Source organism: Paramisgurnus dabryanus, chromosome 8, assembly GCF_030506205.2.
Source record: "Paramisgurnus dabryanus chromosome 8, PD_genome_1.1, whole genome shotgun sequence".
NCBI lineage: Eukaryota > Metazoa > Chordata > Actinopteri > Cypriniformes > Cobitidae > Paramisgurnus > Paramisgurnus dabryanus.
In genome coordinates, this window is record NC_133344.1 from 16,851,200 (window position 1) to 16,876,756 (window position 25,557).

Sequence of the window (25,557 nt, forward strand, 5' to 3'; positions counted from 1 at the left end):
TAATTTAGGTTTAAGAGATCTTGCAGTTGCCTGATATTGCACAAGTGAAAGGGGAGTTTAACCTAAATACTGACACTTCAGCTTATTATACTGTTTTTAATATTACATACAAATTTTCTGTATTTTCTGGTTATATTCTAATAAAGAGACTGAGAAATATTTATATATGATCACTATACCATTGCAAAAACAACAAATCTAATGATGGCATGGTGGCCTAAGACTTTTGCACGATAGGCTATGTTTGTGTGAACCGTGATATTAAGTTGCGTTAAATATATATTTTTTATTTTACTTTATCACTACCCATCATCACTTTTTACACGTTGTGTAAATCAACAAATTATTGGTTAAATTGATTTATACTTTCTGACCTTCCGTGATAATGGTGCTGTGACGTCATGGCTCACTTCCTCGAGCCTGTCGCGCGACACCGGCTAGGCTAGCATGATAGCGCGATGTGTTTAGCTTTACAACATTAATAATGTTTTAACGAAGCACTAATCGGTGCAACCAACAAACACAACGCATTACCACACTTGAAGGGAAGCTATACAGTTCAGTGTAAATTCAAAACAACGAATTTCAAGCAAGAATAACCGTATCATAAGGTAGGAAATACAGCATCGAGCCAACATGCTAAACAGTTCTCGAGTGCACTTTAGTTGGTCAAATAATTAATAATGAACGGATGAATTGTATTCCTCACCCTGACAGCATGTATTAATTAGTTATATATGTTGATTGAACCTCTTTACGTGATATTATAAAGCTGTTAACGCGTCAGTGTATAGATTGTTTAGCTGCTAATGACTGACAGGCTATCAGTTGTTTAGCAGCAGGTGTTTTGAACATTGTGACATGTCTCTTATTTATAACGTATTGTCTTATAAATGTATATTTTACTGTGTGTTTCATGTAAAGTAAAGAAACGTCTGGAAAGGGTGGGGTGTGCTTATAGTTTGGTATAAATTTTGGCCTTTGTGAACATTTTTCCTTGAGTGTGACATTGTTAGTACTGTGATATATACTGTGATATGTCATTATAGCCTTGTTTTAACCATAATCCAGGCAGTATGGCAGAGCAAGGAAGCAATAATATAGAGGTGACTGTGAAAACCCTGGACTCTCAGAGCAGGACTTACACAGTGCAAGCACAGGTAAGATGGATTTTTTTACTGTGGAGAAAACGAAGTTTAATTTTCGCTTTCACTTGTCATTTATGGTGATGATTTCATTGTGTTTTCCAGTTTGAAACAAGGTAAAGCACAATTCGTCACATGGCCATAGATGTAGACAATAGCTGCAGTAGCAATATGTTTTCCACTAGAATTTTTGCTGAATGACATCTTACTTTGTTGTTGTGTTGTTTAGATGACGGTCAAACAGTTCAAGGAGCACATATCACCCTCCGTTGGAATTCCTGTTGAGAAACAAAGACTTATTTACCAGGGCAGAGTGCTTCAAGATGAGAAAACCCTAACAGAGTACAGTGAGTTGATTTGCATAAGCTGGTCTGTTTCCATATCTGACTTGTTTTACAAGCGATTAGGAACAAGTCAAATTATGGGATGTTTTTGGGTGTAGTCATCTTGGCACCTTTTGGTTATGATTAAAAACAATTCACTTTAGAGAAGGTTCCCATTTCTTTTATTGACTTTGCTAAGCCCATGATTTACACTCCACTTTTTTATTTTTTAAATAGGCTCATTTTCCAGCTCCCCTAGAGTTAAACATTTGATTTTTACAGTTTTGAAATCCATTCAGTTGATCTCCAGGGTCTGGCGGTACCACTTTTAGCATAACTTAGCAAAATCTATTGAATTTGATTAGACCATTAGCATCGCGCTCAAAGATGACTAAAGAGTTTGGATATTTTTCCTATTTAAAACTTGACTCTTCTGTAGTTACATCGTGTTCTAAGACCGAAGGAAAATTAAAAGTTGTGATTTTCTAGGCCGATATGGCTAGGAACTATACTCTTATTCTGGCGTAATAATCAAGGACTTTGCTGCCGTAAAATGGCTGCAGCAGGCGCAATGATGTTAGGCAGTGCCTGAAAATAATCCCCTGCTATTGAAAGTTACCAAGGGGAATATTTTAAGTACACAATATAACCACAGAAGAGTCAAGTTTTAAATAGGAAAAATATCGAAACTCTTTGGTTATTTTGAGCGTGATGCTAATGGTCTAATCAGATTCAATGGATTGTGCTAAGCTATGCTAAAAGTGGGGAAACGCCAGACCCAGAGATCGTCAGATCTTTTTCCCGGGAAAACCGACCCAACAGCTCAAATTATAAATTGTTATTATAAGCTTACCGTTGTGAATTGGGGCAAAGTAAAGAGACCGTTTAAACGCTTTTTTTCTACTTATTCAATAACTGATTTTTGTTAATTTGTTACGAATTGCAGCATTAAAGTTTGCAATTTTGTAATATTTTGTGTTGTCCTCTCTCATTCTATCTAGATGTGGATGGAAAGGTTATTCACTTGGTGGAGCGAGCCCCACCCCAGACCAACCAGCCGGGTGGATCAAGTGGTGTACCCGGTTCCTCTGGTGGGACACAGGGAGGAAATCAAAACCCCAACTCTACCGATGGTTCTCAGGGGACCCCCCTCGGACCCACGCATGACCGCAATGCTAACAGCTACGTTATGCTGGGTACTTTTAATGTCCCGGTTAACATTATGGATCCTCAGCAAATTCAGGTTTATACTTTGATTTGGGTGTTTTAAAACTGATAGAATTGGATACATTTGCACATTAGATTTTTATACCTGCGATGGTCTCTCTTTCCTTAGATGTCCATTCAACAGATGATGTCTGGCTTGGGGGATAATGCGAGGAACCCACGAGTCAGCACAAGCACTGGGGTGAGTTACAGTGGAAATTAAATCTCTTGACCTTGAGTTTGGGGAGTGACAAGCTGGTTTTTAAATGATAGCAGATATAAAGAAATATGCAGATCAACTCTGACATCACCCGAATCCCCTATTTAAGGGAACACAAAGATATTTTAAGGAATTTTTGTAACCAAATCGACCAAAAGCACCATACTCCATATAGTAGGAATAATGCTACTATGGAAGTTAAAGGGATAGTTCGGCCAAAAATGATTTTAAACCCATGATTTACTCACCCCCAAGCTGTCCGAGTTGCATATGTCCATCGTTTTTCAGACAAACACATTTTCAGATATTTAAGAACGTTTTTAGATCTTTCAGTTGATTAAATGTAATGTTACGGGGTCCACAACCTTCAAGTCCAAAAAAGTGTGTCCATCCTTCACAAATTAAATCCAAACGGCTCCAGGATGATAAACAAAGGTCTTCTGAGGGTAATCTGCGTGGTGTTGTTGTAGAAATATCCATATTTAAAACTTTATTAACGTAAATAAATACCTTCCGGTAGCGCCGCTATTTTAGTCGCGTCCGCATTCAGGATGAGAGCTTACGCAGCCTACAGAGGCTACTCTGCTGCTGCTCTGTGCCCCCGCCCTCCGAATTTGTCATACGTCACTAAGAAAAGTGCGTACACTACGCTAATACTCTCTCCTGAATACAGAGGAGTCTAAGATGGCGGCGCTACCGGAAGGTATTTATTTACGTTAATAAAGTTTTAAATATGGATATTTCTACAACAACACCGCGCGGATTACCCTCAGAAGACCTTTGTTTATCATCCTGGAGCCGTTTGGATTTAATTTGTGAAGGATGGACGCACGTTTTTTGGACTTGAAGGTCGTGGACCCCGTAACATTACATTTAATCAACTGAAAGATCTAAAACATTTTCTAAAATATCCGAAAATGTGTTTGTCTGAAAAACGATGGACATATGCAACTCGGACAGCTTGGGGGTGAGTAAATCATGGGTTTAAAATCATTTTTGGCCGAACTATCCCTTTAAGTGTGCTTCTGATTAGTTTGGCTACAAACATTCATCAAAATATTAGGCTTGTAACAACATATGAGTGAGTAAATCATGACAGAATTTTCATTTTTGGGTGACCTATTTCTTTAAAAATGAATCATCCCCCTACCACCCACCCAAACCCATGATTTTTCCTCAAATTTAGACATCACATGCAACCCTCACCCAATATATTCACATTACATTTCCTGTGATTCACATTATATTTATTGTGATTGACAGTGATATCTGTGGTGATATGGTATAATATATTACAGTAAATGCTGCTTTTAAATTAAGTTTTGTAAAGGCACACTTAAGACTTTTGCATTCAAATTTCCAAAAATCACTTGCACAATGTTAAACATTTTGTTCACACGTTTACTTAAATTATCCCAGATGTTTTTAACAATGATTGTATTTGAAGTATTCAGTTTTTACCAGCTCTCAGTCCCTGTTAATAGGGTCACTTGGCAGTGGGGTCAAGTCCAGGTTATGCTCGGATTCCACTTTTCAGTTTTCGAAAGCATAGGTGTGTTTGACCTAATTTGGTACTGCACAGATAGACCAGTGTTTGACAAAGTATCTTGTACTTGAAGCCATAAGTATGTACTGTGGGTGTACATTATAATGCAATGCTTAAAAAAAAAAATTATGTCATCTATGAACATGACTTGGGAGTCCTGTCAGAAGTGAACGTAAAACATATTTACATTTAAGAGATTGTTTTCTTGGTTAGAGATTGATGATAGTTACATCATTAATGATTTATCACATCCATCTGCGACCAACCCAAAAATTATCTATTATTTTTATTACTTGATGCCGCCCACATGCGGATCATCTGCAGTGTCAGTGGATATAGTTGCATTTGAAATTCCGCTTGGTGCCACTAGGGACACTGAAATTACACTATGCAGCTTAATGCTTATGGTGTGTTCACACCAGACGCGGAAGAGGAGGCAAGCACAAGTGATTTACATCTTAACTCAATGCAAAGATGCGAATAAGGCATCCTGCAGCACAGTAAGCACGGATGCCGCGTATCCGCGTATCGTATCGCGCAAATTAATTGTGTTTACGTGTGATCTGCGCGAGTTGAAAAATTTGAACTTTAACTAGAGCAGTAGCTTGCTCTAGCAGTGACGTGATAACAGGAAGCGTGCGGAGGCGGAAAAACAAAAAGACAATGGAGGACAATTATCATTGCTATACGAGACATCTTCGTCCTTTTTAGGAATTAAAAGGATCTTGTTTGGAAGAAAGTGAGTAAGGAGGTCAAAAATCTGGTAAGTTTACTAAATTGAGCTATATACGCCCCTACCATGATGCGAATTTACACATGAATGTCTCGAATTATTAGAATTTCCCGCACGAATGAAGCGAGTGAACTCAAAATGTTCAAGTGTCCAACTACGCGCGAATAGCACGTTTTTGCCGCCTCTTCCGCGTGTGGTGTGAACGCACAGTTAGAAATGAAATCGCTGTTTACAGTAATCAGGCTTTTGTTTAGCAGGCTGTTGTTGTTGTTTTTTTTCAGACGAATGGCTCTGTGAATGTTCAGATCAATATGGACCAATCAATGCAGAGTGAACCCAGACTGCGTCTTCTACTGGCTGAAAACTTGCTGAGGGACACTAATGCTGTGATACAGACACTTGAGGTAAGAGACAGCCACTAACACATAACTTGCTGTTATAAGTTACTTAAATAATATTTACATTTTTTAAATGTAGTGACTATACACAATTACATTTGTATGAATGTATGCTTCAGTCTAGATGCCCTAAAAATGTCAGAATTTAAATGCCCTGCAGTAACACACAGTTTCTTTCTGTGAAATTATATAATTATTAAAAAAAATTCCCTGTAAGCCGTTCTGTATTATTATTTTTGCAGTTATTGTTTTTATAAAAAATAGTTTTTTGTTTTTGCAGAATAGTCGCATAGCTAATTGACCTGGTATTAAAAAGGAATATCCTTTTTAATCCTCTTCCCTTTTGTTATTTTGTACTCTCTTCTTTTGTTCTCACTCACGCTGTAATTTTGAATCTATAGGGTCACCCTGCAGATAGCTCCTCTTCCCAGGATGACTCTGCACCTCCACCCACCTCCTCTACTTCCACTCCCTCTCCTTCTGCACAGCCCATGGATACGTCTCCACCCGCTACCAGCACCCCACCATCCTCCTCCTCCTCCACCCAGACTGATGGTGCTCCACCTCCTCAAGCAGGCCTCAGGTAAGACTCTGTGTCTGTCATAACCACCATGGTGGTTAATGTGTGGTTATTTACATAATGAACCATAACTGAGGCGAGGCTTTATTAGATACTTCTGTCTAGGGTTGCACCGAGACCACGTTTTCCATTACTGATCCTATTGCAGTATTGGCCGATCCCGATCCCAAAACGATACTAATAACAATTTAAAATTGCAGACACGCACGCGCGCGCACACACACACACACACACACACACACACACACACACACACACACACACACACACACACAATCAAGATCATTTTAAATGTGTAGAGTGCTTACTGCTAAATCTAATATAATTTTAAATTAAAACACCTATCATTTAAAATGATTCACAGGTTACATTGTTCATAACAAATTACTAATCATAGCAGTGTTTAAGAGGACATATGATGGACATCTAGTGTTTAGATCTGAGGTGTAGCTATTATGAACGTAACTGCGCGTAATGGCGCATATTCACAGATGTAATCAGAGTAACAGTCGTCCAAAGCAGGGGTCCCCTACTTTTTTTACACTGCGGACCAGTTTCAGCTTAACAAAAATTTTGTGGACCGGGGGCTCACTGAGTTGCTGTTCATGTTTAAAGCACTGTATCCGGTTTGGATCGGTCCCTTTAGGCTGATACCGATCCAGCAAAAAGGTCCAGATTAGGGCTGTCACTTTTGTAAAAAAATAATTTTCGATTGTTATGTCATAAGTGTTCATTGAATCGATTGTAAAATCGATTTTCCATGTCTAAAAAAGACGTTTCATTTTCAATGCCAAATAACGGACGAATGTAAAGAGAGCACTGCAACGCACAAGTCAGCAAAATTTCTTATTTATTTGCATGTAGATTCGTGCAGATAAACAAACAGCAACAGGAGTGCAACATTCTCTAAAAAATATATATATATGCAGAGTGGACTGCTACCATAACATAAATGAAAAACATAAATGAAAAACATTACTGCAGACTTCAACCCGGCTGCATTTATGATTTAGGCAACTTACAAATCTCCAAAATTATTTTAAATAACGATTCAATCAATTTCAAACAACAGTTGAAAAATAAAACTTTAAATGGACTTACTTCAATTTAAGAACAGGCCATGTGTGTTTTTTATTGAACGTAACTGACACAACCGCGGAACTATGCAGGCATAATGAAATGCGCTAAGGCCCATTATAAATTATTGGACAGGAAAACAAGTCGGTCGACATTTTCGGGGTCCAGAGCAGATCGTTTTTTATTAACTATATGTCCAGCTGTTGAGAAAACCCACTCCGACCGCACTGATGTCCCAGGTACACTCAGGTACTTCATTGCTAGCTGCGCAAGGTGGGGGTATTTAGTACTGCCAATCTTCCACCACAAAAGCGGATCGCTGTCAGCTGGCAATGGTGGCTCCTTTTCATAACGCATCATCTCCTGTAAGAGGTCGCTTTCGACGTCATTAGGTCTTTCGTAGCCCCTTGAGTAGACGTCTCCAAACAGATCCCCCATTGCTGTTAAGGCCGTCTTTCCCGTGCTTGAACCCGAGCTGCATGGCTCCGCCTCCACGGGTTCGTCATTGTCAGACTGCAGTGACAATTCCTCTCTAATGTTTGCGCGCACCTGTTGCCTCTTTTCCTCCGTTATATGGATTAAACGATGAAACCTAGGATCCAGGTAAGAAGCTTTATTCAAAAGCATAAATGCCGCTTCCTTTTTGGGGTCATAGCGTTTGCTCAAATCTGCCTCGATTTTAGATGCCATTTCCCTCAAGCAAGACCTCTCGTCTGACTCTGAACTGATTTTTTGAACTTGAGACAGACAAAAAAATATGTTGCAAAGGCAGTACAGCTGAGGATGTGGGGTATTTGGATGTGGACAATGCTTGGGTGGCGACTTTGAAAGGTTTAAGTGTCTCTTGCATCTGTTCAACCAGGCGCCACTCAGTTGTGGTCAGTTCAAAAATCACGGCTGCCACGGCTGCTTGTTGCTCAGATGCCCTACAAATCATATCGTAGGTAGAGTTCCATCTTGTCACACAATCATTGATTAGTTTATCTGGCTTTAGACCAAGCAGACGCTGCTTATCCTCAAGGAGACTGCTGTCGGTAGTGGATCTGTGAAAATGAGAGGCAGTTTTTCTTAGCCTTGCTAGAGTTGTGTCTATGGCTTTGACATCTAACCCTTTGCGTACAGCCAAGTTGATTGTGTGGGCCAGACACGGTATATTAACAGCACCTAGGTGCTGCTCCACAGCATTAACATAATTAAGTGCATTATCAGTAGTGAATGCAACAACTGAATCAGGCTGTATTGCGAAATCCCTTAATATGCCCGTGATGCACTCTGCAACATTCTCAGCTGTATGGCTACCTCTCAGCTGCTTCGTTTGCAGTACAAAATCGTGGAATTCCCAAGTTTCTGAAATGACGTGTGCTGTCACTGTGATGTATGCCTCTGTAGCGAGGGAACTCCATCCGTCAGTAGTCAGAGCAACGTTTTTGCCACTTAAAATCTGACACATGTTTTCACGAGTAGTGTCATATATTGTTACGGTGGTTCGCCTAGGTATAATGTATCTCGGCTCAAGTTCACGAACAAAATCAATGAAACCTTCACCCTCCACAATGCTAATTGGCCTCATGTCTCTACAAATGAACTTGGCGAGCTTCGAGTTTATAGCCTCTTTCCGTGCAGCATTTAGAGGTGCAGACGGGGGGAAAAAGTTAGTCAGTTTTGGCTGTTTAGCAGGTGGCTCTTCCCGCTCTAGGTCTTTATATTCATCTGGATGATGAAGCTGCATATGCCCCCTCATAGATGTGCTGCTGTGATATGGAAACTCACGATCGCACAGTTTGCATACCACTTTGTCCTTCTTCATATTTTTATTTTCAGTCCAAAACCCGAAGTGCTTCCATATCGAACTCCTCAAGCTATTCGGGGTTATCAATCGTCTCTCGTGTTCCACAGATTTATTGCCGTTGTCCTCCATTTTCTTTGCAAAAAACACTAACTTGGATGCAGCGACTGAAACGTGATTGATAGGCGCGTTAAATTGCTATTTTCTGTCTAGCTTTCGCAACACGTCCTGCACTTTCGGAATTTTTTATTTCCTTTTTCTGCTTGTTTGTGAATTTCGTTACATCTTTATTTTTATTGGTTTAATTCATTTAAAATTAATAGTGTAAATATTTTGTTAAACTCGATTCCCTATTTTCGTTTTCGAAAGTTTTTTTGGTTGGTCCGATCGATTGTGCGATCGATTTTCGAACGAAAAGTGACAGCCCTAGTCCAGATTGGTGCATCCCTACTTTTGTCCTAGCCTAATATGCAATGGTAGCTAGAAGTGCCTTATTTTTGAGTGGACTTTTGAGTTAATTGACTTGTTACTTATGAATTGTTTTGTGATCTATTCGTCTTTATGATGATTGTCATAGAAAATCTAAATGAAATCGCATTCAATACTTTTAATTGAAATGCTGGTTTAATGTGTATTTTCTTAAATAATGACCTTGTATCATCTGGATCCCCATTTGAATTACTGGTGGAATACCTTTTGAAAGAGCGCATTTATTGGCACAAAGTTTGTGTTGTATTTCTTGTAGAATGACTAAGAAATTGATACAGAAACTAAAGAAAACTGAGTTTCAGTCTTTGGGTTTCATAACACCTGATTGCTTTCTTCTTTAGTTTTTCTCTTTAGCTTTATTTAGAATTTTGTTACAGTAATGAAATTTGTGGGAAGACTAAAGAGACATTAAAACAAAACACCTACAATGGGAAGAAATTGAAATGTTTAAACTAGGATACAGAGTTTCAATAGTAAAGGAGTGGGCATACAAAGACATTGTTGATATTTTCTGTCACGTTAGGAAATGTAGGGGTTTCTCCCATTTAACCTCGCTGTGTTAGGAAACCATCTTTTTGATGCTGTGGTATTGAAAGGCCTAGCCACCTGTGACAAAGAAAACATTTTCTTGTGCAGTTTTATATTTTATTTTACTGTTGTTTTGTTGTACTGTATATTTTGTTTGGTTATATTGCTTGGTATAATTTTTTTATATATTACCCTTAACCCTATGCATTTTTGTTTTCTTACTTGTTAAATAATGGTTGTATTGTAACTCAATTGATCAGGCATTGTTTTGGAGGCACATCAAAAGGTCATGAGTTCGATTCTCAGGAAACACATAAACTGATATTCAATGTATACATTGAATTCACTGTAAATTACTTTGGATAATATCATCTGCCAAATGCATAAAATGTACATTGATCAGGTCTTTCATTTTATCAAAAACCTGAGCAGTTTATGTGGATGCCAAGACTCCAAATAATGTAGATGATGAGTCACATTTTTTTCAGTTTCATGTGCAGATAATCTGTACACACACCAACCGTAGGTGTTTAACTATAATAATGCGTCTTTTTTGAAGCCACTAAAAATTTAAGCTCCCACATCTCTTGTATACTACTCATAAGTTAAAAGTCATCTTAACCACCATTCTCACCACTAGTATTTCCTCATTCGGTTAAAAAAGGATTTTAATTGTAAACAGCCCTGTGTTTAAACTTTTGTTCCTAACCCCCATGTTTCGCTCTAACCATGAAAATAACATGCCCACACTAAAATGTTTGCAGCTCCTAGGGCTGTCAAACGATTAATCGTGATTAATCGTTTAGAAAATAAACTTTGTGTGTAAGTATTATGTATATATAAATACACACATAATCATGTATATATTAAAGATTAAAGAAAAAATTACATGTAAACCATATATTTTAGTGCTGGGCAAAGATTAATCGCGATTAATCGTTTACAAAATCAACTTTGTGTGTACTGTGTGTAATTATTATGTATATAAATAATAAATAAATAAAAAAAAATATATATATATATATATATATATATATTATGTGTGTGGTTAAATATACATAATAATTACACACAGTACACACACAGATATATTATGCAAAAAAATCACTTTTATTTTGTATGTGATTAATCACAATTAATCTTTGCCCAGCACTAATTTATTTATATATTTTATATTATATATAAATTTCAAAAAATGATATATAAATAACTTTTTCTTAAATGTATACATGTATGAGAGTGTATTTATGTGTACATAAAAATTACACACAGTACACAGATATATTACGCAAATGCAAACTTTTATTTTGTATGCGATTAATCGTTTGACAGCTTAAGCTCCTAAACTATTTGACCTACAGGCAGGATTGTGATATATTCTGAAAGAAGACACTTAAAGGCCATGTCGCATACATATTGCAGGCGATACGTCCATGATATTTAATGCGAAATTGAACAGTGGACTATGGCTTTGTGTAGTAAATGCTGCTCCATGTGAAAGCAGGTGATGGCGATTTATTATCAATCAAGGAACTGGCTTTACTGACGAGATGCGCATGCCAAATACATGTGATTTATCGTGCAGCCGTAATCGAAACCCTTGAGTCTTTGTAATGATATATGGCATGACAAGTTTAATACCCTTCTTTATCAATATAATACCTTGTAAACTTAATAAGCAAAAATGCTGCTTATTCGGGCCATGTTCGCTTTAACAGGTTAAGTTGGCAGACTTTATTGTGTTTGTTTGTTATTTATAAGTTGTTATAAGCTGACTACACTTTTACTGAATGTGTGAGTGTAACTGCGAAACCAAACATCACATGCATGTGCATCACAAAATGTGTTTTTGAAGAAGGTTTTCGCTATTGTTGTTGTTTTGTAGTGTTGCTGTTTTAGCTTATACCTTATTCCCATTAGTCACCCAAGCCCATCTGAGATGCTGGAGATGCTGACAGAGCTCAGGAGGGTGGAGGAGAGACTTCAGCCATTCATTCAGAGAGCTCACCTCATTCTAGAGGCGGCCACTACTGCAGATTACAACAACAACGTAAGCATCTTGCTTATCACAACAGTTGCTGGACTATATAGGCCTCAGTTACTGTGAATTTTGTTAGCTGCAAAGCGCATCTTTTTAAAATTCCAAAAAAGAAAAAGTGTGAAAAACGCAAATAGTAGCATAATACTATAATACATAAACGTATTTATCATTATGTTGATTATTGATTATACTTTTTTCTATCAACAGACCCAGGAAAGGGATGAAGACCAGCGTATTCTCAATCTTGTTGGGGAAGCCCTTCGTCTCCTGGGAAATGCACTTGTTGCCCTAAGCGACTTGCGTTGTAATCTGCTGAGCAGCCCTCCACGACACCTGCACGTTATTCGGCCCATGTCCCACTACACATCCTCCGTCTTGACTCCGCCTGGTGTGCATCACATCCCCATGCAGGTGAGGTCGTGGTCAGAGAAACTCGTGTGACATGAAACACTGAAAGTGAAAGATTGATGTTTTTTTTTCCCTTCAGGTGTCATTTAGTCCACAGATGAGTGTTGAGGTGTTTTTGTACCTGTGGGTTTTCCAGTGTTTTAGGAAGTGTGATAATTCGTCATTCATAAGTCATGTAAAATTTCGTTGTTTCGTGATAGCCTCTAGATCCGAATAAGTTTTAACATTTAAATTGACTTTTAATTGCATACAGTTGAATCTTGGAACTACAGTGACAATGTCGGCCAATGGCAGACCGGCCGAGGGTCAACCTCAATCCACTGGCCCATCAGATCAGCAAGGCCAGACACCTACCAGTCAGCCTAGTTCAGCCAATCAGCAGAGTGGGCAGCCAGGGCCCAGAGTAATCCGAATCAGTCATCAAACCATGGAGCCTGTGGTGATGATGCAAATGAACATCGATGGTGGGTTTCGTTTGGACGTTTATAGGATTAAGTGATAAATACATTTGTTTATATCAATTTACATGGTGTTTAATATACGTTTCAGACTCTGGTAACACTGCTCAGGCCAATGGTCAAAATCCTGCTGGCCCTGGACAACCTGGTTAGTCTTCAGATATATCATCTTACCTTTGTTTTATAGGGAATTAGGGCTTAGGTATGTAGCATTACCGTGAAATAAAATGTAAGCCGTAAGAGATTTTTCTATTACGCGTATACAGTGTAAATAACTGGGCGTGGCTAACTCTGCACTAGCTTAATAACTGGGCTTGGCTAACAGAGTGTGACGGAGAAACGTGAAATTATCCACACATAACAAATGAACGAGTATTTTCATAATAATTTCATAATAAGTGTCAGTGAATCCACCGGTGTATGTTTTAAAGGAAAACACCACCGTTTTTCAATATTTTACTATGTTCTTACCTCAACTTGGATGAATTAATACATACCTATCTTTTTTCAATGCATGCACTTAATCTTTGTACAGCGTGTCGTGAATTTGTTAGCATTTAGCCTAGCCCCATTCATTGCTTGGGATCCAAACAGTAATGAATTTAAAACTATTTAAAGACTGTTACATGAGGAGTTACACGAGTATGGTGGCACAAAATAAAACCTGTTGATATTTTTAAGCGGATAAAAAATGAGAACTATATTGTATGGCGGAAGAGCACCTAGTTTGCAGCACTTCGACCTCGCGTGCAGTAACATCATCACTTCTGACTACTCCACCTCTCACTCAAATGATCGAAGTGCTGAAAACTAAGTGCTCTTCCGCCATAAAATATACTTCATTTTTTATCCACTTAAAAAAATCGCCACGTTTTATTTTGTGCCACCATACTTACTCGTGTAACTACTCATGTAACAGTCTTTAAATAGAGAAAACATGGAAGTGTTTGGTGGCTTCTAAATTCATCCCTGTTTGGATCCTAAGGAATGAATGAGGCTAGGCTAAATGCTAACACATTCAAAACACGCTGTACTAAGATTAAGTGCACACATTGTTAAAAGATGGGTATGTATTAATTTGTCTAAGTTGAAGTAAGAACATAGTAAAATATAAAAAATTGTGGTGTTTTCCTTTAAAAATACTGTATACATCTTTAATAGCCTAGAAAAAATATCTGATTTAAAAACAAGATTCTGTCTATCAAGACTTAATCTGCTGTTATCTTTTGGGCATTTTAACTTGCCCATATTTTAAAACTGTGGTGAGCATTTTTGTTGTTTTTAATATGGTAGATACATGTGACTTTGCATGTTGCAGGTGCTCCCCCTACTGTTCAGATTCCTGGTCTACCTCCTGAGTTCATGCAAGCCATTGTGCACCAAGTCACTCAGCAAGCCATGGCCATGGCAAACGCTGCCTCTACAGGCCAGCCTGCACAACAGACCAGCACACCCTCGGCAAACATTGGCACCGGCACCACTCCACCACCCCCCATGTCCCCGTACCCCCCTCAGGCCAGAGTAGTTTTTACCAGACCCTCTTTTACTCACAGGATGGCCAGCCCTGCTTTTACCACAAGGGGGGCCACTATTAACCTCAGAGCAGCTGTTCCACCAATGATGGGCCAACAGCCCGGACAGGTAAATTACAGCTTAATTATACTATGAGAATTTATGTAAATTCCAGATTAACCAGTAAAGGGAATTTAACAAATTTTTGACACATGATAAAGCTCAGGGAGAATTTTCCAGTTACTCATCGAAAATGTACCATTAAGTCAACCATTAAAATTGATTGTATAGAAAGCAATCAATATGTGCAAAAGATAAATAGTTAAAAACATAAATTTGTTGATATTGACAAGGTACTTCTTCCTAATAAGGTGGATAAATACTGAGGATTAAGGAAATTTTTGTGTTATTAATGTTAAAATTTTTATTTTTCACTCAGATGCCACAGGCTGGACAGATGCCTCCGAATGCTCTTAATCAAATGATTGGGGGACTGGTTGGGCAGCTTCTCACTGGTGCCGCTGGGCAGATGGGTACATTTCCATAATTAGTATTTGTTTATGTACAAATATATCTGGTAGGGAAATATGTCATAATTTTCCTTTACATCCACAGGCGGTCAAACCACCACATCATCTTCATACACTTTCGCCTCCTCCACGGTCTCCTCTTCTTCCTCTTCCTCCTCTACAAGCACTCCGACCACCACCACCAGCTCTAGTGGATCTGGGCCAACACAGTCGAGCAATACCAGCACTCCACAGCCTGGATCTGCACCCAACCCTCCTCAGGAAACACCCCCAGGAGGAAACCTAGAGCAATTATTGGGGTCTCTCCTTGGCGGCGCTGTTGCAGCAGGCGGCCAGAACCCTTCAATAACAGTCACGATGCCCGGCATCCCTACATTCATTCAGGGGGTCACAGACTTCATACAGGTGAACAGCCTTTTGGCTTTGTATGTATATATTTAATGATTTATGAGAAAGTGAAATTAGTCATTTATTACCCCCAGCATTATATCATCAGGTGTTTCGGACTTCCCGAATGTGTAAGATGGTTTTATGCATGTTAGTTTTATGTGTGTCATCAGGCTTCCCAGCCACTTTTCTCTCAGCCGCCCTCGGGACAGCCTCCCGCCCCGTCCCCCACCGCTCCTCCGAATACGGGCCCTGCTCCTGGTGCCACACCCGCCGCTGCTGCTGCAGAGGGCCTGAACCCTGAGCTCTTCACAGGCATAGTGCAGGGCGTCCTGTCCACCATGATGGGCTCTCTGGGCACCCCTCAAAACGAAACCGAGAGCATCGCTCAGTTCATCCAGAGGCTCTCCCAGACCAGTAACATCTTCACCCCTGGATCTGGAGATGCAATGGGTGAGCTTACCTATTGTAAAAAAAAAGCTGAATTTATGTTACATCTATGCATTTGGCAGATGCTTTTACACAAAGCGTCTTTCAGTGGATTTAGGTTTTATATGCACGTGTACTTCCTGGCAATCGAACCCACAGTCATTGCACCCTTAACTATTTGCATTAACTTATTAAATACCTGCTCAACACATTCTTTATCCAAAAGTCTCCCCCTTTCTTTGTGCTATACGGCCACATTTATCTGCATGCGGAAAAGAGACTCTCCTGTGTATCTAAAGCTAAACTGGAGTTTGTGTGTGTTAAGGTTTCTTTGGTGATCTTTTGGCTTTGGTGTGTCAGAACTTCTCCATGGTAGATATGGTGTTGTTGCTTCATGGGCAGCATCAGCCATTGAGTCGTATCCAACCCCAGCTCGCCCAGTTCTTCATCGAGCATTTCCTGCAAGGTCGTGAGCCTACCGAGCCCAACATCACAGTAAGTTCTACTTGAGTTGTGTCATGATGTATTTGTTGGAATAAAGTTGGACTAAATTAGACAGGATATTTTGTGGCAATGTTTTAGGTGTTGTCCCTTGGCCCACATGTACCTCCTGGGTCCAACCTCCCATTCTTATTGGCTATTAATAGTTTATTGCTGCTCACCTGCACACGTTGGCTGGATTTACACTGCAGATCTTGATGCCCAAGAGACTTATGCCCAGCTGCACTACTTCCTGAACTTCAGCCAGCTCCTTGTTTCCTGTCTTCCATTATTGGACAAACTGATTAATCCAGGTGTGCCTGACCTCAGTAGTCACAACAACAATAATCAGACACACCTGGATTAATCAGTTTGTCCAATAATGGCAGACAGGAAACAAGGAGCTGGCTGAAGTTCTGTAAGTAGTGCAGCTGGGCATAAAGCCTATTCCTTTTTGTTGCATGTATCTGATTTTTTGATGACCCACTTTCATCATCTTTTAAAAGCGACTCGTATCTGATGTTTGCATTCACACTAAGCACTTGGGAAAACAATTCAAGGTAGACATATGGACCCGGAACGGAAGCCACAGAGGAAGTAAAATGTCGCAATATGCAATGAACACAGAGAAAATGATTATACAAGATTATAGAACTTTATTTCTGTAACAAGACATAATACGTCCTCCTCCATTGTGCTGCTAAGAGGATTCATTTGATCGCGGGAATTTGCCAGCGTCACATTTTTAATAACGTACGACACGTCTTGACATGGGAATATCCGATCTGCCTGCTTACATTGCGGACGTGAATGCATGTATTCGATTTATATACAATTTATTTTCACATATGAATGAAGCCTGATATCTGAGAATATCAGATTTTTTTCCTGCTTACCGTATTTTCCGGACTATTAAAAAAGAAAAAGCCGCTCTGGATTATAAGTCGCATCAGTCAAAAATGCGTTTTGAAGAGGAAAAAACATATATAAGTTGCACTGGACTATTAGTTGCATTTATTTAGAAAATGATGTCACAAAATCCAAGCCAAAGAACAGACATTTAATCTGGAAAGGAAGGTTATTCAACTAAACAATAGCACAGAACAGCAGGCTGAATAGGTGTCCGTACATGTAAAAGTAACATTAACAGTTATTTACACGATACACAACTGCATACAGAACATACCAGGGAGGCTTAATAGGCTAAATTAACACAACTAATCCAAATCAAGTTCAAAAAAGGTCCCGAAGTCATTCCGTGTCACTGAATTCATTGAATTACATAAATACAGGAGCAACATAAAGCGGACTCTCATGGCTGTAGACGGTAATGATTTCTCTTGGTTCATATGAAATAATTTTGACGTATAAGTCGCACCTGACTATAAGTTCCAGTGCCCGCCAAACTATGAAAAATAGTCCGGAAAATGCGGTACACGTCTATGGGTCATATCCAGTCTGTGCCACTTGAGTGAAAAAATCTGAATCGAATCACTTCAAACAGGCAGTGTAAATGTGGCCTTAGTTTTTTTGCTTTCCTTGGATTAATTTTTGATTTCTCCCTTTCTTATTGTCTCTTGCTTATTTTGCTTATATTTGATAGGCAGCTGCTGATGAATTAATCGCCGAACTGGAGGAATACATAACAGAAAGTTTTGTAAGAACCCATCTTTCAGTTTTACGTCATATTTAAGTCGCTTTTACAATACTGCTGATCGATGCAATACTGCTTTCATGCAGTGAAAGTTGACATTTGATGCCTTTTCTCTTGAAATCTTCCAGTCAACAGTGACTGTCCGTGATGGAGTTGACATCACCCAGACAAACCGTTTCTTTCTCAGACAGCAGCTCACAGGCATCGCCGCCCACATCCTGAACTGTACAGGTATGTTTAGATCATGACGTATCATGAAGATGAGATCAGACCTATTGAATTTTTATGGTCACAACATATTCAGTCTAATTAGTCAAACACTTTTTCATCATCATCATCATCATGCAGTTTGGTTCTGAGGTCATGTTATAATTTTAAGATCATCTAATATTGTCTAATGTTTTCTCTAGATCAGACGTTTGGTCCTCGACTCCTACAGCTGTGTAATCGTGCTCTATTTGAATGTCTGGCACTTAACCTCTACTGTCTGAATGGAGAACAAAGTGCACTTACTGCCGTCATCAACCACCGCATCGTGAGTACCCAGAACCTGTTACACCCCTTCATCTTTGTTATTCCTGTCTTCGACCTACGACTTTGTCTCTGTAAATTCCATGTTGGTGGGGGTATCCATTAACAATATTAGAAAAAATATCTTGAATAAGCATCTAATAGTACTAAAAGTAGGCTACTAGTATTTTTTTTCAATTATACAGAAACTTATCCATAGCGGTTTACAGCACATTCAAGCACATTTTATCAGTATGTCATTTTCATAGGAATCGAAACTATGAACTTGTTCATGCTAAAGTGATAGTTGAGCTTTGTGAAAGTAAAGCCATTTAGGAAATTATTCACTGGACTGGTTTAAACTAATCCCATTCATTTGTGACTACAAGCTAATAAAGTAATATAATTTATAACATGTGACCCCGCCTGTGAAAGCGCAGCTAAAGTGTTTTTTTACTGTTTTTTTACATAAAATAATTTTAAACAATGGTATGAATATTCTGTAAAAATATAACCTTGATATATTTAAGATTTACTGAATACTTTTTTAAACTTTACCCTAGTTTTCATAGGCAGGGTCTATATAATTATATATATACATACATACATACATACATCTATATACTTTATTATATAATATATAATATATAATATATATATATATATATATATATATATATATATATATATATATATATATATATATATATATATATATATATATATATATATATATATATATATATTATAAAATATATATATATATATTAGGGCGGGACTCGATTAAAAAATTAATCTAATTAATTAGAGGCTTTGTAATTAATTAATTGAAATTAATCACATATAAATATTTGACCTGAGAACATTGAGAAGTTATTTTTTCACATGGATTTTTAGTATACCATGAATAATGACTGAATACATAAGCTTAAGCAACAAAATTTTGTTTATTTTTGTTCAACCAAGTCGTTGTACCCGGAGTCGGGCTAACGTCCACGCTAGCTGGTATATGTTTTGCATTGAGATGATACTTGAGGCTCGATGTGCTGCGCGTGATATGTGAATTCCTTATAAATATATATATATATATATATATATATATATATAGGCCTGTCACGATAACAAATTTTGCTAGGCGATAAATTGCCTCGGAATTTATCGCGATAGGCGATAACATTGATGCTCCGGGACCATTATAATAATGCAGATACACCTTTTCAAAGATCTATAAACTTTTATTTCTAAACAATAAGTAATACTGGAACTGGAAGACATTTTAAATATCCACAAGAAATGAACAAAATAACAGGATGATTGCGTTTTAGGTGCATATGCATGTTTGTCGTGTTGCCACTTTTAAGTGCTACGTTATTACCACAAATGCGACATAACGGCTCGGTCAGGTTTAGTGGTTCGTTCAGGTTTAGTGGTTCACCTCGGTCATTAGGTTTAAATCCAAAGTACTCCCACACTGCAGCTGTAGCGTTTGGTTTTGAAACTTTGCTGTTTACACTTGGTATCAAGATGTGTTTTTGATCAGATCACAAGTGGACGAGAGAGACATATCACATTTACACCTGGTATTTAAATCCGTCTCTTTTGTCCACTTTCGACCGCTTCTGTGCTGAATACTGTGAGGGGACGGTCCGTGAGACGGTGGGCGAGTCTCTCCGCTGTCATTTGAACGCCAGCGGGAGTAATTAAGAGTTTATATGGACGCAAACTAATATTATGTCGGAGTCCGCTGCTTGTTTAGCAAGTATACATGCTGCACAGTGTTTTGTACGTTTATATGTTAGAGCTTTCTCTGAATTTTCAGCGCAATTGATGAAATAAGATCGCGCAACTTTCACACGCTTGCAAAATGAAACTGCGGAGATCACCCGCTTTAGTTTATCAATGAAAGGCTAAAATAGCACTGTTCACCTTGTGTCAGAAAAGTCAGAAAAGACGTAAAACATTGTGATCCGATCGATAAAAACGCATGTTAATGACAAGTGTAAACAGCCTCTAGTAAATCCATCTTTTTCTCCAACTCTCGTCTTAACTAGTGTTTTCTCCTGCTACACTTCTCACGCGGCTCTCATCCTCCTCAGTACTCCTACTGTGATAGGCTACGCCAGGAGTCCCCCCTCCCCACACAGATCATGCGACTGACAAATGACTGACGAGGGTTCACTCCTTGTCACTCGTTGCACGGAGCGGTCATCCAGTCTCTTTGGTAGAGAGAGAGAGAGACAAGGAAAACAAACAAGCATGCAAATGTGAATTATCGCGGCCTAAAAAAATGATCGAGCTCATTTTATTTACCGTGCGATTAATCGATTTATCGTTTATCGCGACAGGCCTATATATATATAAATATATAAATATATATATATATATATATATATATATATATATATATATATATATATATATATATATATATATATATATTTAGAGGTGTGACGAGACACTTAATCCACGAGATGAAACGAAACAAGAGATTGGGTTCACGAGAACGAGACGAGACGATAGTTTTACACTTTTTAAGAAACCCTTAATGATAAAATAAATAAATAACAAACTGATATCACATTATTCCTTAAATGTTTTAACTAATCAAGGACTGGCCCTAACGATTATTTTGCTGAATTTTTTTTATTCTTTTTTAATATTTTTATTTTATTTATTTAATATTCCTTATTATACAAATATATAGACCCTGCCTATGAAAACCAGGGTAAAGTTTAAAAAAATATTCAGTAAATCTTAAATATATCAAGGTTATATTTTTTACAGAATATTCATATATATATCCCAGGAGGGAAATTATTTTTTTTTTATATATAAATAAATAATAAAACCCTGGTCCTGGAGGGCCACTGTCCTGCAGAGTTTTGTTCCAACCCTAATTAAACACACCTGAAAAATCAAATGAAAGTCTTCAGGATTACTTGGAAATGAAATTCAGGTGTGTTTGATTAGGGTTGGAACTAAACTCTGCAGGACAGTGGCCCTCCAGGACCCAGGGTTTTCCACTCCATTGCTATGAAGCTTTAGACATGCATGGATGTACTCAAGTCTGTGTATGCGAAGTGCATATTGTACTTTTTGATTTCTTTATCAATCAAATGCTTCCCTAATATTAGTTTTAATGGGCCTCCCTAGCGCACAATGTCAGCAGAGGTCAACCCCAGTTTGGTAAACTGGTTAACTGGTATGATGACCATGAGGCTGCAAGTGATACTGGAGCACATTCCCATTACAGAGGAACAGATCACCCATTACATCGTCCACACACAGGTTCTGTCTATCACTTAAACGTTACACTAATAAAACTATACATACATAATTAAATAAATATATAGCAGTTATCTGACTAATATAACAGATTGCCTAATGCTGCTGGTTGAAAAAATATATTTTTTAAGGGTGAAGAGATGACAGAAAGGCCCACACAGGATTCTGAGCCTCAGAATGTGGAGGTAAATAAAGATCACAGGTTTAAATGTGGCATACGATCTTATCTATTACTGTACCTCCTGTCATTTATATCTGTATCACCGATGTGTGGTTTAGATGGGGGACAGCCTTTCTCCAACACCTGCTACTACAGCAGAGGAAGCTCTGGCCACCTCTCAAGAAGCAGGAGCGGTAGGAGGTCCAGCTAGGGAAGAAGGAGCCGTTGGAGGGGAGGAGCCAGGGAGGGATGCTGAAGCCTGGGCAGCTACGTTACCACCCGTGAGTTTTTCTATTTGAATTCTGTAGATTAAATGTCTAACCAATGATTTATGCCAAATCATTGTTATGACTTATTTATATGGGAGTTTTTCATGTTGGTGTGGATTTGTGTAAATGTAAACCACCATCATTGACAAAATGAGCTTATCCCTTCAGGCATCTGATGTTATCTGATTTGTAAGTGGAGCGTGTGCCGTGTGAACGTAGATGTTGTTTTGAGCGTGGGTTGTTTTGCAAAATGTGTGACTGTGGTGTTTTGCAGGAGTGGGTTCCCATTATCAGACATGATCAGATCAGTCAGAGGAAGATGAAAGCCCAACCTCCTCTCTCAGACGCATATCTGCACGGGATGCCCGCAAAACGCAGAAAGGTTAGTTACAGGTATTCATTTTTTGTTTGATAAATGGCAGCAAAAGAGATGAAAGCAGATATAAACACTTATTTTACACAGTATTTGCTTAAATCACTCTTTTGTGTATCAGCCAAGCAAAGTTGGTTATTAACAGATGCTAATAAACTAAAATTGCTCTTGGGCTCAAACCATCTGTTTTTTTAGGGTGTATTGGTTCACAAACATGTGAAGCCCAAATTTTGTACACTTTTTGTATAGCAGCATTTCTCTTATCGAGCGACATTGATCAGCAACATATTTCTTGTTGTGTGTCTTGCAGATGGTAAAAAGTGATGGGCCGAGACTGTCTCTCTCTGACGCAGTAAGCCAAGCTGCCAAGTCAGCTGGTGTAACGCCCACCACAGCCCCCAATGCCCTACAAGAAGATTTAGAGAAACCAGAGCTTCAAGAAGCATATGGCGAACAGGTACTGTATGGTGAAATTTAAAGGGATAGTTCACCCAAAAATGAAAACACTCATGTTGTTACAAACCTGTAGACATGTCTTTGTTCTGATAAACACAAAGGCAGATATTTTGAGAAATTTTTGTAACCAAACCAATCAGACGTCCCGTTGATTTTAACAGTTTTGCTCCTACAGTGTGTGGAGTGATATGTGGTCATGACAGCACATCATACACCATCAGTTGTTAAAGACCACAAACACGACCTGACGGCAAAAAAATACTGTTGACTGCTTTTTTCATCTCTGATGTTGATCTCACTTTGGACTTTTCGCCATGACTGCGGTTGTTATGGTTTTGTCTTTTATCAGCTTGCTTTCTGATTGGGTATTGTTTCGTTACATGTGACGAGCTTAACAGATCGTGCGCGTTTGTCTTCATGGTTCCCAGGATTTCTGATCGGAGTGCTTCCCACGTCCTTCGCTCTTAAAAACACACGTCAGAAGTGCTCAGAACGCAAACTGATAAGAAGTCCTGTTGTGTGGGGGAAAACACGAGGACAAACACGCACGTTTTAGTTGAAACTAAACAATAGACAATGTTTTCCATAAAGAGTTTGTTCACTTCAGACATAACCGTGTTTGTTTACGTACATTTTTGCTGATGCACATTTTTACATTACATGGGTATGTGACCGTTCAAGTGCAGTTAGCCTGAAAGAAAAAAAACTTTGGTTCTCACACACTCACATGACAGGCGGCATGCGCACATGTTTGCTAACACCGAGATGAGATGATAGTGGACAGTTGACTTTTGAGTCCCATATGTTTGTCTTTGGTAACGCTATGAAATGATAAATACACCTACTAACTGAAACAAATGGCAAGCTCCATGCTATTGTACTGTAAGTAGGGATGCTTAACGATTAATCGCGATTAATCGTTAGCAGAATAAAAGTTTTTGTTTACATCATATATGTGTGTGTGAACTGTGTATAATAACTTTGTATAAATAAATGTACACACATGCATGTATATGTTTTAGAAATGTTTACATGTGTGTATATACATTTGTATATTTATATTATATATAAATATAAATACTTAATATATACTTTTTTTTCCTTAAAATTATACATGAATGTGTTCATATTTATATATATATACATATTTTTTATACACAGTTTACACACATATGTGATGTAAACAAAAACTTTTATTCTGCTAACGATTAATCGCAATTAATTGTTTAGCATCCCTAACTGTAAGTAAATGAATGTAGTGCCTTGATAAATATTTCTCTGCTTCTGGCTTATAAACGTCATTCTTTGAAAAGTCCTTTGGTGAAAATACTGTAGTACCACAAATATTGTAAAAATTAAATTTGTCTACATTTTGAATTCTAATTCATAAAATCTTTTGTTACTATTACATAGAGAAATGCTTTGAATGGAATTGAATTGTTGTTTTTTAGGTTGTATAAATGTCAAAGTGAAATTCACAACAGCAATGTAATAAAAAAGTAAATGAGACTTATCTTTTTTTTTTTGATCAGCTAAAGAACGACATCAAGAAGAGAGTCAAGGAAGACCCTGACTACAATTCTAGACGTTTTCCCAACACACATCAAGTCTTTTCTCCGGACTCATAACTTTTCTACCTACCAGCTTACATCACCTCAGCTCTATAGCTAATATAGGGTGTGTTTTATTTGTCGAATCTACACACAAGTCAGCAGATGGTTTCGCTTTCCCACAAAAGGTCTTTATAGAAACCTTTTAATCGAACAATTATTTGCTTGTTGATCCCTATCTTTGCATTGATAAGCGGATTGTTTTGTGTGGATGATGCACGGCTGACGGTGGAGCATGATGCCAACACCCACCAAACAGCTGGTAAAATTGAGGCACATGGTCATTATGTAAGCACCAGTTGCGTGCATGCTCCGCCACACACTTCCTGTTTTTATTTGTTTTCGATGAGAACAGTATTGTAATTGAGTACAGTGAAGTGATCAGAGAGGAAATAAAAAGGGCAGAAATAATATTACAATGAAGAATGATGCTGTTATTTAAAGGTTATGTTTTGCTTTGCCTTTCATCTGTCCCATGCCTCTGCTATACCTTTGCCTATGGTTTATTGGAAAAAAAGATCAGTGTAATATGGAACATTGAATGTAAAATACCTGAAATTAAACAACTTTAGTTGTTTACCGCACGTGTTTTATTTGGTCTTTTGTGAGTAAAATCATAATTCTGTTTGTGTAGTGGGGGTGTATGTTTTTTAAGCAAAATTTTAAAATCACTATAAATTAATCATTTTAAAGATACGTGGAAAGACTAAAATCTCATTTAATAACAATTCCATAAATTACATCATTTCAATTGTCTTGAAGAACGAAGATGAACATCCCTGGCATACAAGTAATGTATAGATCTTCTGGGAATCAGTGATGCTCTGGGATTAATTGTGTCATGTTTACGTAGGTTGTGTGACACTGTTGCCAGCTTCCTTTAATGTAACTCCACTTCTGTTTTGTTGACCAAAGTGGATGTGAGACATATTTGTCATGTATTTGTCATATAACATATTCGAGA

At 38.1% G+C, this 25,557-nt stretch overlaps 1 protein-coding gene across 1 annotated transcript; it reads left to right on the forward strand.

Annotated features, from left to right (window-relative positions):
- The first annotated feature begins 411 nt into the window (after nucleotides 1-411).
- Nucleotides 412-25,218, forward strand: bag6 (BCL2 associated athanogene 6). The gene is made up of 25 exons (XM_065280737.1): nucleotides 412-611; nucleotides 1,072-1,160; nucleotides 1,375-1,492; nucleotides 2,470-2,711; nucleotides 2,805-2,876; nucleotides 5,455-5,577; nucleotides 5,973-6,154; nucleotides 11,952-12,081; nucleotides 12,280-12,483; nucleotides 12,734-12,944; nucleotides 13,030-13,086; nucleotides 14,257-14,579; nucleotides 14,890-14,983; nucleotides 15,066-15,385; nucleotides 15,541-15,820; nucleotides 16,122-16,291; nucleotides 17,880-17,933; nucleotides 18,059-18,161; nucleotides 18,341-18,465; nucleotides 21,594-21,728; nucleotides 21,857-21,910; nucleotides 22,005-22,166; nucleotides 22,429-22,536; nucleotides 22,838-22,984; nucleotides 24,516-25,218. Exons 2-25 carry the CDS (start codon nucleotides 1,077-1,079, stop codon nucleotides 24,609-24,611), a joined length of 3,594 nt encoding a protein of 1,197 aa, XP_065136809.1. The 5' UTR covers nucleotides 412-611; nucleotides 1,072-1,076; the 3' UTR covers nucleotides 24,612-25,218.
- The last annotated feature ends 339 nt before the right edge of the window (nucleotides 25,219-25,557 follow it).